Raw genomic sequence first — 20,321 nt, forward strand, 5'->3', positions numbered from 1 at the left:
CATGGGTTCAAATCCCATACGAGCCTGAATTTTTCAGATCTTAATTCAACTACTAGTTCAGTAGTGTTCATAGGTGCGAGGATCTCCTATTTTCGTTTCTTCACCGCGGTGTACATATATGATTTTCATATATCCACAATCATTGAGACTAAATTAGTTGAATGAAAAGCGCTTGTTGAAACAGTGGTGATTAACAGTGTCAGTTTGAAAGAAAAATTTTTAATCAAGAGTTTTGTGGCTTTCCGAACTGCCTAGACGCAGGAAAAGGCCGCAAACTGTCATATGCTGTTTAGAAGGATTAGGTAGATTAACATGTTTCGAGAATAATTTGAAGGCGTCCTTGTCATTTCTTTCTACGTCGTGAAGGTGTTCTCAGAACTGGTCACCTTGTCGTCTTCCTGGTTCACCAATGCATACCTTTTTCAATAAGTACAGGTTATGCAATAGATGACATTGGCAGAGGTCCACGTAAAGTGATCATTGATCTCAATGGATCTCTTGGGTCCCTTCATTTTCTCTACGTTATCCATGAAAGGAAAAGTTTTGCATCGTTAACGAGCACATTTGAAAGTTCCAGGTTGGTCATCGGTTTGAAATGAACTTCTGACCAAAAAGTTGCCTATGTTTTCGCCTTTGTTTTTAAAATTAGTGGAGGTTTTGAAAATATAATACCAGTCTCTTAATCGTTTTCAAGTAAGTAAAACTTTTAAGAATGATAGATTTGATTGTGTGGTTGCGAGTGTGAAATGTGAGTGTGAAATGTGTGTGAATGGAATGCGATCGGCACAAGAATGTGTACTACCTCTAGCTACTCCAGGACATTGCATCAAAATTTGTATTGGGACGATGGAAATAAGATCAAATATTGGAAAGTACACAATTTCTAGGGTGACTTAATTTGAAATATAACATTTTCTTGAACGACTTACTGGTACATGCATGCATCAATAGTTTGGCACCAAGCTACTTCACAAAAAAAATTCACCAATCATTTTAGTATTAGCAAAAGACTATGCAGTCTGTCTACCAGTCTTTCGCGCCAAAAACTCTTATAGCGCGATGATATTAAAAATATTACTAGGAATGTGGCTACCTTCAGACGGTTGGTTATCTTACGGCCTGATCTCAGTGGCATTTACTTTACAATCTCGATTTTTCATATATTTAAAAGTCTTTTTTTGATTTTAACATTTTTGTAATACTGGTGATTTATTACCTTATTGCTCTATCGCTTTCAAGCCCAGTTTCTCTGTGCATATTTTCATTCCATTTTCTAATTTCATTCGTACTACTTAACTTATTAGTGTACTGATATATTAGAGTCTCTATAACGGAATACCATTTCAAACGAAGTAATAAATTTAACAAATCGACAGTGGTTTAGCGTATTCTGTGCTGTTATTCACACCGATATTCGTCAGCACAGTGGTCAAAATTTGTTACAGACTTACCATCTATCTATCTAAGACCATCGCACCTCCTGGGGCATAGGCCGCCAGGGATCTCTGTTCTAGGCCATCTTTTTTTAATTGGCTCCACTAGTGGCCGGTCTTCCTGATGTCAACCTCGAGGTCCAAGTTATCCAATCAGATTGCGACGTTACTGCCAATTGCGGTAAAAGTATCTTTATACCTCTTAATGCCTTTATAAAGCCCAACTTTCAGCTTGTAGCATTATTTGTTAAAATGTTTTGCTCTGTGCATGATACAAAGAAAAAAAAAATGTGGGGTGTAGGGATTCACAGGTCCGATCTTTCGAGCGTAGATGGCTATTATCAGCATTAAGTGATTGCAGTTTATTTCCAAGTAGCTTGTTTGATTTTGCCTTCTTTAATACCTCGAGAGGCAACTGTCTGTCCTGTTCTAGATCGCGAGTCTCTCTCCAACGAATCTTGACAGGCTAATTCTTCGTCATACCTGGGTAACCAATAAGTGTTTGAGTTAACAAATTTAAATTGCACTACTATGTGCAAGGAAAAGGCATTAACTCAAACGTGTTTACCTTTCTACTTACTCTCCAAATAATAAGAATAACAAGCGGACTTTCAAATTAACGCACTTATCAACTTGAAAGTTATCAAGATATATTAAACACATTACTTCTCGTCCCGCGGAGGAAAACATTTTCAATGCGAATGGATAGCGAAACACTATATATAAATGGCATGGAAGCGCCTGAAAGCTCAAAACACAACAGCGCAGAAATGTCACCCCATCCTCAATCACGTTCTGTTCACGTTTAACGGCAGTCATCGCAAAACTTTCGCAGGAAACATTACCCTGTTACCCTCCGACGTCAAAGATTTTGCAATTTTTGCCTGCTAAAAAAACCCTCGACGGCAAACAGTTTCATTGTTGGGTGACAATTGACCCCAACGTAGTCGACGAGAGCGTGCGCTGTTAGTGGGAAAATTCCAGCCACAAAACAAGCACACATTCAATGAAATGTATACGAACTAGAAAGGAAAATTATCAAATTGCATAAAAAAAGGCTGTTATTATAGTTGCAAAACAACTATTACCAGAAAAAGGGCACGATATCAGAAAGAAGAAAAAGTTCTCACTAGGGAAAACCACTAAAGCTAACACTTTACTTACAGTACTTCAAAATTTCCCAGAGCATCTTTGGACGGTATCTTATTCCATCTAACACTAGTAAAGAAAGAAGCGATTAGCACGAGGAATTACAAAGACGTTTACTGAGGCCAATATCGAAAAGCCGACTAAAAACTCAGCCAATTGATTTCGCAGGCATGACTAGCAAAAAAGTGTTTGACAAAAAACTATGTGGTAATGGCAAAATTTAGAAAATCTAGCTCTTACTATGAATACTTTTATAAAAACAATGATGAGTGACAGGGAACTTTTCATAAGTAGTAGTACACAGGTGGAAGAACACCAGAAGTGTGTCATAGGTCATAAATAGCAGGTCAGAGGTACACAGTCACAAGTATTGGGTCAAAAGTAACAGGAAACAAGAAGTGGGTCGCAAGTAACTGGTCACAGCTGATGGGAAAAAATAAATGTTGTGTGCCATGTGAAGCAAAGTTATTGAATTCATACTGTGCCAGACAAAGGGGATTATCATGACATTGATACTTATCCACTGTGAATTATGATGTTGTTCGAAGCAGATTAATATTAAGTTTAATAATTATCTGCTTCAAAAAAAAGTGGGATACTGATTGAAATCAACAAGTTGTCACAAAATCAAAGTATGAAATGATGTCCCCTCTAATGGATGAAAAGAAACAGTCTTAAGCAATTCGAGCAGTTGTTTCCGTTGAGTTGCAACATTTGCTAATAAATTATCCTCCTTATGCCACTTTCATTCAAAAGGGGAGAATCCTTTGAATGTATTAATCATAACCGTTACAATCTCCTCAAATGTAATTGGTGCAGTAGCTGCTTTATTTTTCATAATTCATTCTGTAGAGTTGTGATTGGACAGTTGAAGCAGCCAGTCATACTTAGTATGAGAGTTAGTCTTTACCCTTATTTCTTGTTCAGGACAGAAAGCGTAGAATCTTACAATAATGTCTTTATGCCTCAAGAAAAAAAGTTTTGCAATTTCTTGAACCTACAGGAAATAACAGGAGCTAAAATTGTCTGCATATTTAATTGTAAAGACAGTGCAAGACCTGATCAGCTTTCAGTGCCGTGTACTCTGCTTCTTGACAATAGCTCTGTCAATTTGTCATATTTAAGGGACAGACCAGAGGAACTCAAAAGCATGACAAGAGATTAACAAAAATCTTGGGATTCAAGCCAACCAGAAACCCTTGTCACTCCCAGCAAGACATCTATTTTTCAACAGACCATTTATAAGTTTGCTCCTTTGCTTTCTCTTATTGAACAATTTATGTAAAGAAAAAATGACCAACTTTGATCAAAACACGATTAAACCACATCAATTTGTGTCTACTTCGATAGCATTGCAGAATGAAATAATTTTGTAAGTTATCTCATGGCAGTTTCCTTCACAACTGTTCTCTAGTATATCACACAATGTGTGACAACCGAAAGATCAACCGTAAAAGAGACCATTTCACAGATTAGCAATACTTTTGGCATTTCACTTGGAAAAATATCAATGGCTCATGATGAATGCAAGTAAAAATGGGTTCTGATTAATGTGATGTTCAAAAAAAGGCAACTGAATAAATCAAAATCATGTTTGTTACAGGATTTATTCAACAAAGTGGCATGCGGTCCTTTTACTGTTTACTGGTGTCATTCGTCACAGGAGAGGACTGACCAAGGTAGCTTTTTATTTCATTTAATTCAACATTAGATAACCCTTCGTCCTGCAAAAATTAGCACAAGTAATGGTCATATACATAATGGGTAACGAGTATTTGGTCATGTTTAACAGGTCACAAGTAATGGTAAGATGCAACAAGTGGTGGGTCACACATTACAGTTCACAAGTATAGGGTTATAGAAACAGGTACCAAGTAGAACACAGGTAATGAATAACGTAGTATGTTACAAATAGTGGGTCATGAGTAACAGGTAGATAACAAGTAACAAAAAGTTGGTTATGGGTAACAGGTCACAAGTAATGGATCATATGTGACAGGTTGTGAGTAACAGGTCATGGGTAACAGTTCACAACTTATGGGTCAAAGATAACTGGTAACAAGAAGTGGATTGTGGGTAACAGGTCACTAGTAATGGCTCACAGATAACAGGTTATGAGTAGTGGATCATGGTTAACAAGTAACAAGTAGTGGGTCTTAGATGACAGGTAACAAGTAGAGGATCATAGGTAACAGGTCATTGGTAGTAAATCATAGATGACAGATAACGAGTAATGGGTCCTAGGTAACATGTCACTAATTATGGGCTATAGAAAACAGGGAACAAGAAGTGGATCATGGGCAAAAGGTCACTAAAAATGGCTCATAGATAACAGGTAACGAGAAGAGGGTAATGAGTAACAGGTCATTAAGAATGGGTCATAGACAATAGCTAACAAGTAGAGGATCATGGGTAATGTGTCATTTGTAATGGCTTATACATAACAAGTAACAAGTAGTAGATCTTGGGTAACTGGTCACTATAATGGGTCAGAAAACAAGTACCAAGTAGGAGGCTATGGGTAACAGGTCACCAGTAATGGTTCATAGAAAACAAGTGACAAGTAGTGGATCAAGGGTAACAGGTTACTAGTTACGGCTCATAGATAACAGGGTGTAACAGGGTCATAGGTAACATGAGGGAACACAAATTAAGTGAAATCCAAAATTCATCAGGAAAAGCAGAAGGAAAGTGAGTAAAGAAAGCTAAGGAAAAAGAAAAGCTGAACTTCAATTTCTTCACCTCTGGCTCTCTCCTGCCTTTTCTCTTGTTGGCTGAGAGAAGCCTCTTATTTTACAACATTTTGTGAAATATGCCAAAAATTCCCTTTTGTTGTGCAGTGTATGACATGATGTAAACAGAATGTGCAAATCGGGATGTTGGATGAAAGCCCATAGCTAACATCAACGTTTGTGACACCTTTCACTCTACAGTACAGGTTCCCCAAGTATATGTGACTGTGAAAGGCAAAATGGACACTAATGTTTCTCTGTTTGAATGGGTAAACCATCTGTATCTGTTTGTTATTCGTTTAAATGCCTCAAAAAAATCCGTTCAAAGCATTTGACAAACCATTCAAACCATTTGCATATCCGTTCAAAATACATTAGCATCCGTTCAAAGTGAAGTAACATTTGTTCAATTGGTTTTGACATCCATTCAATTATTCTTTCAGTTGCATCCAACATTTAGATTTAACAATTTTTTTACTGCAACTTATACTTCTTTCTCAAAGCAAAAAAATGAAATTGTGAACATTTTGACCAGATTTTTTTGACAGTAATCTTAAATAAAAAATGCAGCTATGCCCAGAGGAACATCTACTGTTTTACTCACTCTGGAATTTCCCCATTAGGTAGCACAATACTAAGAGTGTCATGTATGAGATTGTACTTCATAATTCTGTCAGCAGATGTAGTGGATGTCAGTGAAGGAGAGGCATTCACCTGCAAATAAAAAAAAAGTTACTGGACACCTGACAACCACTAGATATATAAATTCTGCACAATAAATAATGGTAATAGGGTCCTGGGAAGTCCATTGAATGATAAATAGAATTGGAGGACTGTGAAGTGGGAGTTCAAATTGTCAATCATGAATATGATTGCAGATATAATTTGACCACACAGAGTGCTGTTACCCAATAATCAAAACTGTGACCAATTTGAGAAACAACCTAGCCATCAGCACACATTTTTATCAAAAAAACAACAACAGTTAATTTGCAAAATGCACAAAAACAGCTCATGCACTAGACTAACCTCTATAAGCCAAGGCTTCAGATTATCATCAATGATGATGTCATAGCTGAAATCAAGGGATAAAAATGCATTTAATAAGAAACATACAGGCATGCTTTTGCTACAGTTGATGAAATTGGAAATGACTTAGATGAATTCTCATATTTGTTTATACTTACCCATAACATTCAAAGCAGTGCCTGTCATTGGCTATAACATTCTGAAAATTAATATAGCATATTTGTTGAGGAACCTTAAGCATTTGCAAATGGCTAAGAGCTATGGAAATTGAATCAAAATTTCTAGATGCAAATGAAAGTGCACCTGAATTTTGCGACTATAGTGTTTAATACCAATTACTGATACCAAAGGATAAATTATTTTAACTCACACAATAACAAAGTTGCACCTCACTTGAGGTGATATTTTATTAATATTTTGACAATTCTTCTTTCAAGAACAAAGCATTACTCAGCCAACAAGTTAGGAGAATAGACAAACTTGTCAGTTAAAAGGCATAATACATTTTTGATATTATAACAAAATTTCTTCTGTAATTTAAAAAAAAAAACCCATACTAGATAGAAGGGGGAATCACTGATCAGTTATTGCTAATAAAAAGGATAAGTGACTCAGAGACTTTTAACATAACCAATATGAGACCTTATTGAAATGAACTATTTAGAACCTATCAATAAGGAAAAATTATGTCTGAATCACTGATTTCCTTCATATCTCTACCACATGGATATGAAGGGGCTCTATTTATTGGTACAACTGGATCAACTGAAATTACCTGAACAGCCTTCAGAGAGTGAACTATGCACCAGTTTATGTCATCAAATAGTTTATCTGTAACCTACAATGCATCAGATGATACAGCTGTGAACAAAAATCTCAATACCATGTTGCACTGTCAAGACATTGACAAGTGCAAGCCTAGTCCCATTTAAGCTGGTTGATGGTGTATTCTTTTCTTTCTCTATCAAATTCAAGACCAGGAACATCTTTGCCATCACTAAGTACCACTGACCATGAAGGCAAACTGCTCACTATTAAACACATTTCCTCCCACAGCTCTTAAAGAATTGGACTGTTTCATCAAAGTTACAAGAGTTTAGCACTTTCCTGATGTCATTAATGCATGGCCCTACTCATCCAAAGAGGAGATACCTTGTCCAAAAAACTTCTTAAAAGTTAAGCAGCATGTCATGCCTTCTCAGAGAACCATGTCAACACTAAAGTCACTTTTAACAACCAGCCAGTAGTATTGTTGAACTGCTTACATTTACAGCAAGCAAAATGGTGCTTTGCAGAAAGGTGATAATTTTCTGTCATGTGTTTTCCACTTAGCTTCTGTGAGCATGTATTGGGTAATCAGGTATTAGTAAAACCTGAGGAAAAAAATTTGTTTTGCCAAGCTTTGAAAGTTGGGCACACCACAAATCCTAGTCACTCTTGGCAAGACGTTTTCTCTTTCTCATCAGAAAATTTACAGTGCCTTTTGAGTTCTGCTTTGCTTTGATTATTCTACTACCCCCAGATAGCAAAAATGTCCTTAAATAATTTGTGATTTCTCAATTACAGTTTTGAATAGAAAATTAGTCAAGAGTAAGTTACTTATCAGTTGGCCAAATTAAACAAAGTATCAGAAAGTATAAGAATCATCTCTCAGGACTTATTTTTTATTGTTAATTAGTTCACTGTGTTAATAGTCTAAAAAATTCGGAAAGGAGCACTTTTACAAAATCTGAGCCAAATTACTCACCTCCTTCCCTCTTGTTCCTTCAAGATAAAATTGTAAATTTTTTACTGTCCATTTACCTCCATGAATTGGATTATACTCTTCCTTTGAAAAAGAAACATTGTAGCTATAAGATAGCATTCCAAACAATCATTTCATTTTGATCTCAAATCTCTCTTACCCCATATTTTTGAATTGCAACATTTGTAAGATGGACAAACATGTTGTCAAGTTCACTCAGACTTGCATTGTATTGGACAGTGCAAAATCGACAGAATCCAAGTTTGTACCTGCAGAAGAAAGCAAGGAGAGACACTACAATTTAAAATCTTTTTTTTAAAACAACATGTCTTTCTCTGCTGTAAAAGCTTTTAGCAAGGTAAGTTAAGAAGCTGTTAGAGCAAGGTGAGATAATAAAATAGAACATGTTTTGATAATGTACAAGTTGCTTGAGGTAACAATGAGATTCATCTTAGAAAGACTCAACCTTTTGACCAAGGAACAGACATTTTGGTGATAGCATGTGGTTCAGCATATTTTCTTGACTAGTGACCATCCCCCTGTCAAACTGGAAATACGTAATTCAGAATTTGTTGCAAGTCTAGTCACCTTGGGCTACTCCAGACAAAAAAGAAACCCTCTCCCCTTGAGATAATAAGTTCTTTTTACCCACTTCTGCCAATATTTCCAGGATGTTTTTTTCATTCCTACTTCCCTTTCGCAGACAATTTTGCAGCTCAGATACACTTCCTTTAGCCAAATTTTCACTACTTCTTTTTTGGTAGTTACTCTATTGAATTTCCAAGAGACATTGAAAGTATTTGACCCTTTAACTCCCAGAAGTAACATGAAACTTCTCCCTAAAATATCCATACACATATCTGGCAAACAGGTAATGGAAACATTCAAACTTATCAGGTAAAAGTTTTTATCCTGATCTAACACAAAATTCTTCTACCTGATTTGCAAGGACATGTGTAGCAGCTAGAGGAGAGAATCAACATTACAATCTTGGGGGTTAAAGGGTTAAATTGCATCTAACACATTCCTTTTGCAAGAGAACAATTAAAACAATTGCCAATTAAGTAGTTTTTTTAGGCGGATTCCCTCACATACCTCTTTTACATAGAACGCAATGAAATTCTAGTCATAAAAATTTCAAGATATCTCCTTACACACTACACTGCTCATTATGGCTGTTGAAGTTAGTAAAGTGCACTATCAAATAATGTATTTAACAGTTTAATCCAAAACACCAATCAAATGCCATCTGTCTATGGGAATGGAAAATGAACAAGTATATGTATTAACCCAGATCCCTTGATACTTTGGTAATCTACTTGCAATAAATTTTCCAGACAATTTCTATTTATAACTTTTCAAGAAAGACTTACAAGTAGCACTTTAGTGGCCGATAGGATGTCACCAAGACATAGATACGTAGGTCAAACTTTTTGCCACCAATAAGCAATGGATTATCAATATATCTGGATATTACATAGGCATCCTTTCCACTTGGGTGAACAAGTCTGTAAGAGGAGCATAAAACAGAACAAACTAAATTTTGTGGGAGAAATTAGATGTTACACCTAAAATTCACAAAGCCAGTAAGCAATATTGTCTATTGTGTATCAACATACAGTGTTCCTCTACTGTCTTTAGACCACTTCTTCAACTGTGACAGCCTGTTGATTAGAAAAATCCCTTTGCCTTGAGCTGGAAAAATAACAGAACACCAATACATTAAAAATATTTAAGTGTGCAGCAGCTTACTCAAGTACAGTGTTTGACTAATAAGCCACTCTACAGGCTTCCACCAGTTACTAAAACCAAACAATAAGATTGCTCTTTTAAAAGTTCTTCAAGAACTGATATTTTTCCAATTACATATCATGCCCTACTCCAAATGATCCTGGGTAATTCTGCAGAGGACTTACGGCCACCAAAACACACCTGCAGATTGAACACCTCCAAACTTACACCAGAGAACTAATTTGTCACACCTTTCACAGATGTGAGACATTACAGTTTTCCTGCTCACACTTTTTTTTTTTATAAGAATAGAATTAACTTGCATCACTACCAGCTGACAAAAAGAAAAAAACAGGAAAATAATCACAATTTTGCAAAAACCTTTCACTATAGGGAAAGATAAATGTATTTCATATGTTAATATCTAGTTCTTCCAGGTTTCCTGGAAGCCTTGGCTTTAGAATTTCTAAGAAACTTTAGAGAAAGCTGCCACTTGCATTTATTAGTTGGCTTCATGATCCAAGTACTGGATGGATTTTTTCTAAATTCCTCTACAAAAAGATTATAATCTGCTGGCAAGATGAATGTAACTGGAATAAAATCTGAAAGGAGAGAAAGGTAAACAGCTTTACTTTAAAAAGGTTGAAGCTAAAGCCAGATTCCCCCCAATATCTTTCCCCATATAGCCTAGCTATCATCTCACTCTGTTCCCTAACACTTATTGGTACCTATAACCTCTGAATACTTTCCCATTCCCTGAGCCCAATACCATACTCTTATCACGAATCATGCTCTAAACTTGGGCAAATGAGATCTACCATAATTTCTGTCCATTAACCTGTGCAGCAGATCACCCTCATCGGTCAATTTTTGCAATAATGAGAAAAAAAATCAACAGATTACCCACACCCAAAAACAAAAGAAAATCATCAACTCACACAAAGTTCCTTCATAGTTTTTGTTGACATGATGTCCTTCAGCATGCAATTAATAAATTTTCACACTTTTGGTCTTTGCTGATTCATTGAGAATGATACCACTGGTAAAAATCTGTTCTCAAAAAAAAAATTGATATCTTGAATTCTACTGAGTCAGAGAAATCGCTTGAAATGGGAAAATACTCTTTAACTCAAGGTAGTGCTAGCTAAGAATATTTCACTGATGTGTCAAATATTCTGTTGCGCCATTAATTATGTGGTGCCTAGAAATGAACATGTCAGCATCATTTTCCATGTGAATTGTTCTAGAGTGAACCACAATGCTTATCCTATATCTTAATCATCCCTCTTTTGGTTAATACTTTGATATGAAAAGGTATGTTTCTTCTTAAAAGTTGAAATTACAGGTTCTTATCAAGAAGGAGAAGTGATACTTCAGTTGTAAATATTTCAACAGTAATAAACAAATTACAATTTACCAAGATGAAGGTATCTCCCTAGATCATCTTTTTCTGACACAGGATTGCCCTCTTTATCTAAGTCTTTACGGTATCTTTTTATGTTTTTCATCATCATATCTTTTCTAGTCAACTCATAGTGGTTAGGAAAGTGATTGATCACTCTGCGAAAAGAAAGACTAAGTCAGACCAAGTTAAAGGACTTGTAAATCATAAGTTCTCTTACTAGTAACTTAAGATTGGTAGAAATTGACATGTAAACAGAAATATAGGATATGATTTTATCATATAGATTTAGCCATGCTGGCAGCCCCCCGAGCAATATAGAGGAATCCTGTGTTCTGATTGGTTACATGACAGGGACCCTTCTTGACTGCTTGGGATTGCCTGATTTGATCCCACACACAAAAAAAAGTGCATGGAGTGGACTAATAGGTTTGTAATCTTCGGACATTGTGTGGGATGAATGTGCAAAAAGTGGCAAAAGACAGTTAAGGTTACTATCAACAAAATGGGGTGCCTTTGGAAAAAAATCATCCCGCGCCAACTTTTATTTATCACTGTAAAGCTTATTAACAATGAATTATGAAAATTAAATTTTTTCACAGTTTTAGTTTAGGTAGGCTTCAACTCTGATAGTGTTTGCTTTATTGAATTACCAGCCTCTGCATTACCACAGACCTCAAAACAAACTGGACAGTATCACTCGGTAGATAATAGGCTAACAAAGCATGTGAGGCTTTTTCTGATATTCCTATTGGTTCCTAAGAAAATCTATTTTCAAGTTGGACAATAGAAAATATTTGGGTTGTTGCCACCTCCTGGACATTGATAGAAATATATCAATTTTGCTCAGGCCTTACACACTTTTGTATGTGAACATCAGGCCAATTTTCATGAAAATCCAACAAATTTACATACACTATTAACTCCTTTAAGTAGAGGTAACTCGTGTAATAGCAAACCTTGCGATTTTAGCCTCCAAGAATTTCACAGTTTTTGCACCTCATTTAAATGCTAGCCAATGCAGTCATAACATCGAACCCACTGGAAAGTCTTGTGAAAAAGAACTCCTTTGAAATTTGTGGGAAAGGTCACTTCATGAAATGGGGAACATGAATTTAAAAAAAAAAACAAATTCGTGGGGAAAACAATAGGAAAAGTGGGAAAAAGAAATACTTCAATTTGATTTCTTTGGCTCCAGATCTTTGGCAACTTTTCCCTTTTTGGCCGTCTTATGGAGACTCTCATTTCTTTGTGTTTTGCAAAATGTGCAACAAGTTCCCTTTTGTTGTGCAGTGAAAGATGTGATGTAAACAACATACTGTATGTAAATTAAGATTCGCAACATTTTCTGATATTTTACAATTTTTTCCCCAAAAATTACACCTGACTATTTTCTCTAACTAGAGAGCAAAAAGACAAAATATTGAGAATTTTGACCAGAATTTGCTGACAAGAACCTTTAAAACAAAGAAAACATAGATGACTCTTGTGGATTTAATGTACTAAACACATGGTTGGCTTTCTTTCCTGGCACAAACTTTATTGCACAAACTTGTTCACTCTAAAAGAAATTGGCCAACATTTAGCCTTCACAACCACATACCTAGTCAGCAATGCATAAATATACATATTTTTGTCAAAGTGTCACTTTCGATTAAAGATTTTCATGAACAATGCTTGATATATTCCTTAGCAAATAGAGAATAAAATAAATGCACAACTGGACTTCTAAGCAAATTTCTAGAGTTCCAAACAAATAGAGTACATAAATCATCAACAAAATAACTGGGCTCACAAGTGTGATATAAGTTTGCGCATGCAGTAATGGTTTATGATTTAAAATACAGTAACCTCTGGCTGGGTCTAGCCTTAACAGTTTTGAAATTATTGAAAATATCAACTGTCATAGTAATGAAACTTTAATTATACATACTGATCATCCCCAAGCCTGTATCCAGTTTCCACATTAAATATTGCTCTTACTGTCTGTACACTGGCCCTGTTGACAGGGAATAATTTTTGCAATAATCAGGTAATCAGAAATGCTTGTCCATAAGGAAGTCTTAGGAAACATTCACAAATATTTAATTAAAACAAAAAATTCTACTGTATTTTCCCCCATTACCTCCATGCAACATCCAATGATAACTTCCATCACAGAATTTACTCCCTTGATTAATACTAACTAACACTGAAGGGAACCCTATTTCATAGTCTTGGGTCAAAATTGGATGGTTTTTTTAATTTCCCCTCTCAATTTTTCCAAGAATTAAGAAAGGTGTTCCTTATTTGTCACAAGCTTAGTAGAGAGAAAACACCCATTCCTACCAGCATGCAAAACTTATACCTTCACTACCACTAAGCCACAGAGAACCCATTAATGAGCTTGGTTATAATGATATACCAGGTTCATGACAAAAAACATCTTACTTTATTCAAAAACCAAGTTCAAAAGTTACTATCTTATTCCCCCAAGCAGAGGCTATGAAGAAATTCCCTTGACTCTTTGAGAACAATCTTTAAGCAAACAAAGTAAGCCTCAGAAAATGAATAACAAACTTAAACTTTTTAAGCTTAGTAAAAATGCCAAACTGTCATTTATCTGCATATGATCTCACTGTATTCTCATTTTGGCCCAGTTTAGCAAGCATTTGCACCTTGATAATGACTCCAAGAACAGAGTAAATTTCAGTTTTTCCCTTCCCTATCTAACACCACTGACTTGAAGTGAAATGAAGACTGACCTAAATTTAATGAGGTTGTAAGAGTATAGTGTTCTTTAAATTTACTAACCAAATAGATCTGGATATGCTTAGCCCAACTGCTCTTCAAACTGTAACATTAGACTATCTTATTGTTGCAAAATCTAACACTAACCTAAACAACTCTACAAATTAAATTTATAGCTTAGAAGTGCTGATCTACTGTACCTTTCCTAGAACATGGTATTGTTTATTTTCAATCAATGGACAAGGTAAACAGGTGTCATGGTCCTTTCCTGTTATACAAGCAGTGTGACCTATTTTTTTATTGCATAGCCCCCTTAAAATAATCCCCTTTTAATTTTGTAATTTCATAAAAAAGAAAAAAAATTCATACTCGCTTTGAACAAGAAAATTCTCTTTAGTTCAAGCCATGTTACCCCATTGCGCCAGCTATCTTTTGTTTATGTTTGTTGCCTACCAAAGTATGTTTTCTTGCATGCAAATAATTATGTGGCATCATAAACTTGCTTCTGCATCATGTTTTAGTGCAGCTTTGTGACAGTGTGGTTATCAATTTAACATGATAAAAATACAATTACTGATTTTTCACTCTACTCTAAGTTTGTTCTCTCACTGTGCATGCATGAACCACAAAAACTAATGATCCATACAATAGCCAAGTATTTTCACGAAACTTTCCAGTTGAGAACTTGACATTACCACTCTCTCAAATTGGGAGTGCATCTTATAACTGAGTGTATCTTGTTGCTGAAGAAAAAAGAATGTATGAAGCCTGTTACTCAAGAATGCAGATTATAACTGGTATGAAAACAATTTGAGGAACATTCTTTTAGAAGGTGTTGTTTTAAATTGCATGATTTTTCCATAGATTATACATCAAATTGTCCATATACTCAACACTTTCCACCTATCAAGTGTTTTAACAAGTTTTACTTTAGAGACCCTTGCTTCCAGCTGCCACAAAATGTACCTTGACCCAATGAAATACAGCTGTTGAGGTGTTGAAGGTCTAAAGGAGACATAAGAGGAAGCCGTTATCACTGCAACTAACAAGACCATTCTCTGTCTGTCAAAACAGATGTGTTTTATAAACCCATTAGCCTCACTCAACCAGAATGGAAGAACTGTAGCTTTCTTCTCACCAACCCTTCACAGTGGTGAGCTTTAGCATGTATCCATAGAGAAGAAGCACAAGCAATAAGTGAGGCTGTGAGCCACTGAAGACTCTTCATCCTTAAGACTGATCAGAAATCAGTATCCTACATGTTCAACAAACATCACAAAGAAAAGATAAAGAGTGACAATGTTGCACCAGACCGTAGATGTCCAGAGTCAAATGTGCTACCACAATGTGCCCCACAACATCTGATGACTCACTTCATAGTCCCTCTGCCATCCTGCCATCCAGACCAAACCATTTTGTGCAAACCAAGAACTTACCCTACTCCCTAAAAGAGATAAAGATTACAAGCAAGTGCTCTGTTTGTTGTGAATGCAAACCTCAGTTCTACTGCCCAGAGAATGTCCCCCTTATCAAGGCATTCCAGACATTTAAGAGGATCAACATTTATTTCAAAGCCCCCCCACTGACAAGTAACCGAACAAGTACTTCTTTGTGGTGCCAGGTTGATGAGTATTCTAGGTTTCCATTTGTCTTTCCCTGTCCTGATGTGTTGACAAGCATGGTTATCATGTGCCTCACTTCACTTTTCTCTTTTGTATGAATACCAGCATATGTCCATTCTGATCTAAGGGCATCCTTCATGAGCAGAGAGTTCCAACACTTTTTGACAACTAAATGAGTAGCCACAGGTAAGACCATCAGCTATAACCCTGAAAGGAATGGTGAAGCAGAAAGAGGTAGTAGAGTGCTGTGGAAGGCAAAAAATCCAAAAACCAGCCATCTAAGAAATGGCAAGATGTCCTCTTGGATATGCTGCATTCTATCCCTTCCTCTTATGCACAACAACCAATGAAACACCTCACAGGAACTTTTTTGATTTCTCTCAACAATCTTCCTCTTGTGCCTCCATTCCCACTAAGCTAGTTACATCTGGATGTCTACATTAAACATCAAGTTCACATCAACCAGATGGAGCCTTTGGTCAATGAGGTGGAATTACTCCAGGCAAACCCTCACTATGTCCATGTGTGGTATCCCAATGGCAGAGAGACTACCATGGCCACCAAGTACCTTGCATCTAAGGGCTAATCCAACCTACGCTGGAGAGTAACATTTTTATTTTTTTCTTAAACTTACCAAGTGCTTGCCAAAAGGAACCCAATGATTTAGGGTGTTTAATATGACAAGATCCTCGATAAACTGAACAATTTTAGAGCAAGTAATTAGTTGTCAGAACAGAGGTAATGCAAATTAAAGAGAGAGGCTTCACCTAAACATTTCTATTTGCATAACAATAAATGTGATTTAATTAAAAGGCTTCCTAATAAACTTGCCAGGTGTCACAATGTGACACCTGTCAATTAGAGTCCATTAGAAAAGAAGTGCATTTACACTTTTAGAAAAAAATAGAATTAGGTTGACAAACAAACTCAAGCTCTGTGATGGTAATGACAGTATTTTCTTAAGAAACAGTCATGATCTTACAGAATGAATTATTCACTTCCATCTGTGCTTAAAATATGGAATTTAACTCTGTTCAGTGAGTTGATCGCAAAGAAAGTAATTGTAAGTAAGTTCAAATTTATGTTTTGCAGTTGTTAGAGTCTACTCCTTTGTTTGCTGTGATGGCATGAGTAAACCTGGTCTTTCCTTAACAAAAACTCAGATGAGACCCTTTAATTATACAAAAGGGGATTTAATGCAGCTTTTTCTCCTTTAATTTCTTTGGTTTCTGTTGCCCAATTTACAGAACCAATGTCCAAATAAAACAAACTTAGAAAAACTTACTGAAGCAGAACTGAAAACTCTGCTCACCATTCCACAATGAATAAATTGTTTGAAAGAATTCAGATATAAAATAAATGAAAGCTCCATCAATTAATTCAACTGTGAATAAATACCTCGTGTTTCATTTTTCTGAATTACTTTTTGTGAAGGACTAAAATTTATTACGAATGATTTTTGATTTTTAGGCTGGGTGTCAACCCATTTCATGAAGCATTTACTACCATACATTTAAGTCAAAGCCAATATTTTTCTGGCAACCAAAGTGATTTGTGAGACAGGAAAAACAGAGGATTAATAAGTCATTTACTGGCTTGGTGTAGTGACTGAAGTATTGCTTAAAAATACTGCCCTAGTTGGCAAGATGAAAGATATTTATGAAAAATGGCAAAAATAGTGCGGATGTATTAGGTGACTTACAAAAGTGTTACTGTGCCTGTGGGCAGAGATAGGAAAATAAGGACCAGTGCAAAAACTGACATTTCAATACTCTTTTAGCTTAAGAAGGCTCCATAGGGTTTAGATCAAGCAATATCTGGACCCGAACATAGAACAAGCTTAAAAGATCAACAAGCAAGACAAACATGGCGGCTTGATATGACTGCATGATTTCTATTTAAAAAGGTGTATTAAAACAGTTTAAAAGCATACAGTTTTTGTACTTATCGGGTCTTCCTTCCAGGAACTATATTATGGTGTCAGTAAGTCTGCAAGCCATCCCCCAAACCTCTCTTGGTTTTCAAAATGGTGGACTATCATGAGACACTCATAACATCTCTTGTGGCCCCTCAATTTACTTGTAGAATCTAGTTTAGCTCTGGCCATCATTGAACAAATCTGATAAGGTTTCTTCTTAACATTCTTGGTTTTATTGGGTTTACTTCTGATCAATGTTTCTTCAGGGTCTCACTTCTGCAATTTGTATTGTTATAGAATTAAATGCAAAAGTTATGCCATCACACATTCTCACATGTGCCTTTCACTCTGAACATATCATGCATATTGTTTTTGGAAAAATGTAAAATTGAAAGGACAAAAAAGGAAAAATAATAGAAAAGAAAGGAAAAACACAGACAAAAAAAAATTGACAAGGCCAGGACTTGAACTGTATATCTTCACACTTGAGAGAAGCAGGTATGTCCACTGCACTAGGTACATGTAGCATATGTAAAGGCAAAGTTTAACATACATTTAATGAACATTTAATACATGTACATATTCCACTAATTTGTGTCCTGTCCCCAGCCTGTCAAGTGACCAGTGCACAGATTATGTTCTATTGGGAAGACCTCCTTTTGTTGCATCAACAAGAGCTATTGATCAAACCTCTGCATTTTACCTTTTACTCCAATACTTAACAAATACAAAACAGTTGGCAAATGCAGTCATACAGCAGAGGAAAGATTGCAAAGAGGCCACAGATTCAAAAGTTTATGCATGCTCAGATACCAATCTGTTAGAGGAAAAGTTCACTAGGTTTCATTTCGTCACTCACGCTCTGAAGGGGGTTTATTCATAAATATTCCAGAGAACCACCTCAGGTATTCACTGTATCTAGGTGTCACGCAGCTGGACAGGTTTTTGTAATTACTCCATGTTTGGCAGCCAGGCAAGTTTTTTAAAATTACACTGTGTCTGGCAGGAAAACTTTCGACTGACTGGAGTATTTGTGAATTCCATGTCTGGGAGCTTGCAACAAGCCAGTCAAAATAAACACAGAGTTCCAAACTTAAGCACAATACCCAGTTCCATAGAAATTGTGATGTGTCCACCTTGCTAAGAACCTATCTGATATCATGAAATGAAATTTGTAAATGTTTCAACTGCTGGAAATGGAGTAATTGCAAAAACCTGTCCACCTGCTAGACACTGAGTAATTTCAAAAACCTGTCTACCTGCTGGACACTGAGTAATTTCAAAAACCTGTTCAGCTGCCTGACATTTTGACACAGTGTCAATCATAACCATTACAATTTCCTTAAATATGATTGGTGCAGTAATGATGGTAATAGGAGCAAAAGGAGTCCAATTTGCTCTGTAATCATACAAGTGATTAACAAAATTGGATGACTAGGAAGCAGGAGTCCAATTTGTCAATCACAAGCATGATTACAAACAGAATTGGATGACACAAAGTCCTGTTACCAATTAATCATAACCATTACAATTTCTGGAAAAACAAATACATTTAGGACAAACATCGTTGGTAGAGACAATGTCTAAATTTAAAAATTCCTCAACTTTGGAAATTCCACAACTTTTTAAGGATAGGTGGTTGTAGCTATGGTTATTGTGACTAATTCTGTGATTGGTGGATTTAACTGAGTGGACCTAGTATGATTGGCTGCTTCAACTGTCTGATTATAGTTGTGCAACTACAGCCAACTGTCCTGTTACATTGTTCGATTACAATTGTAAAGAATGATTAGCAAAAAATGAAGCAGCTCATGCACCAATCACATTTGAGGAAATTGTATTATAACACAGCACGCGACTACTTGCCTCATATAAGTCCTATTGAGCTGCTATGAACAAAATCTCTATTTACCCATGCCTGTGCATAAATAAGATGACATGAACATTTTTTGTTCAGTGTTACTTTGTTATAAAAGAATTTGCTTATGCTTTTAGCCATGTGTATATTGAGTTACGGATGCACTTGGGAAGTTTGGAGAGCACTCAAAAAGCTAGAGTAAAAGCTAAAGCTACTCTTATGCACTTTTTTTGCTCTCCAAGCTTCCCACGTGCATCCATAACTGGATATACGCACGCTAAGCATGAACAAATTCTTAAATGGTTACGATTAGCTCCTTTATTTCAGTCATACATAGTTCACTCGTCTAAATTCACCAATCACAGAATTAATCACAATGATTAATGGGTAACAGGACTTCATGATGTCCAATTTTGTCTGTTATCATACTTGTGATGGACAAATCGGACTCCTGCTTCGCGGTAGTCTGACTTAGTTAATCACTCATATGATTACAGACCAAATTAGAGTCTACACAGTCCTATTATCAATATTCAAAAGTACCAGTCCATTCGTTCAGATAGTGTAAACAAAATGTCGCAGAATGCGAATTCCAAGCTCTAAAGATTTACACAATTGACACGCCTTAACTGATAAGAAACTCAAATTTCACCAAAATTTAAATGCTTCTCACCAATAAAAATTCCAGTCCTCGTCTTCGGCACAAGGTACCCATCCCCTTTTCTCGAAATTGTTCACTAAAACCGACTTGTCTTGGTCACACACGTACTTCACTCGTCCTCCAGACATAACTCACTGCTCGTGAATGTTCTCCAACTTAACAGCGGAAATTTTAAATTTCAAATTCACTTAGACCCTCAATCATAATGCACTACGTTTCTCGTAACGGGAGTTATTACATCACGGGCGACCCCCCGTGGGTCGCGAATTCCCACGTAGACTCTGTGACCCCCTTCTGCAGTATGATTTTATC

General features: G+C 36.1%; 1 protein-coding gene across 7 annotated transcripts; it reads right to left on the bottom strand.

Moving 5' to 3' along the window:
• Positions 1-821: 821 nt before the first annotated feature.
• On the bottom strand, positions 822-20,318 carry LOC113666542 (polyglutamylase complex subunit TTLL1). 7 transcript variants are annotated; one of them, XM_089183233.1, is made up of 15 exons: positions 20,022-20,272; positions 17,506-17,766; positions 13,154-13,219; positions 11,236-11,378; positions 10,316-10,420; positions 9,707-9,782; positions 9,461-9,595; positions 8,248-8,356; positions 8,091-8,171; positions 7,119-7,181; positions 6,502-6,542; positions 6,344-6,389; positions 5,919-6,028; positions 2,598-2,651; positions 822-1,916 (listed from the first exon to the last, which is right to left on the bottom strand). In XM_089183233.1, exons 4-15 carry the CDS (start codon positions 11,330-11,332, stop codon positions 1,796-1,798), a joined length of 1,038 nt encoding a protein of 345 aa, XP_089039359.1. In that variant the 5' UTR covers positions 11,333-11,378; positions 13,154-13,219; positions 17,506-17,766; positions 20,022-20,272; the 3' UTR covers positions 822-1,795. The 7 variants fall into 7 exon arrangements, with proteins under 7 accessions (XP_089039359.1, XP_089039355.1, XP_089039357.1 ...); XM_089183229.1 differs by lacking the exon at positions 17,506-17,766 and adding an exon at positions 18,064-18,100; XM_089183231.1 differs by lacking the exon at positions 17,506-17,766 and adding an exon at positions 19,357-19,408.
• Positions 20,319-20,321: the final 3 nt, after the last annotated feature.

This window comes from Pocillopora damicornis, chromosome 9, assembly GCF_964200805.1.
Source record: "Pocillopora damicornis chromosome 9, jaPocDami1.2, whole genome shotgun sequence".
Classification (NCBI taxonomy): Eukaryota; Metazoa; Cnidaria; class Anthozoa; order Scleractinia; family Pocilloporidae; genus Pocillopora; species Pocillopora damicornis.

Bases quoted from the DNA above. Each gene is read 5' to 3' on its own strand.
- LOC113666542 (XM_027182335.2), bottom strand. From the start codon at position 20,137: ATGTCTGGAGGACGAGTGAAGTACGTGTGTGACCAAGACAAGTCGGTT. The intron at 10,421-11,235 runs GTAAATTGTAAT...CTCTCCTTTCAG, and splicing joins AGGGAGATACCTTCATCTTG to ATTTTATTCCAGTTACATTC. The intron at 9,783-10,315 runs GCAAGTGGCAGC...TTATTTTTCCAG, and splicing joins CATGAAGCCAACTAATAAAT to CTCAAGGCAAAGGGATTTTT.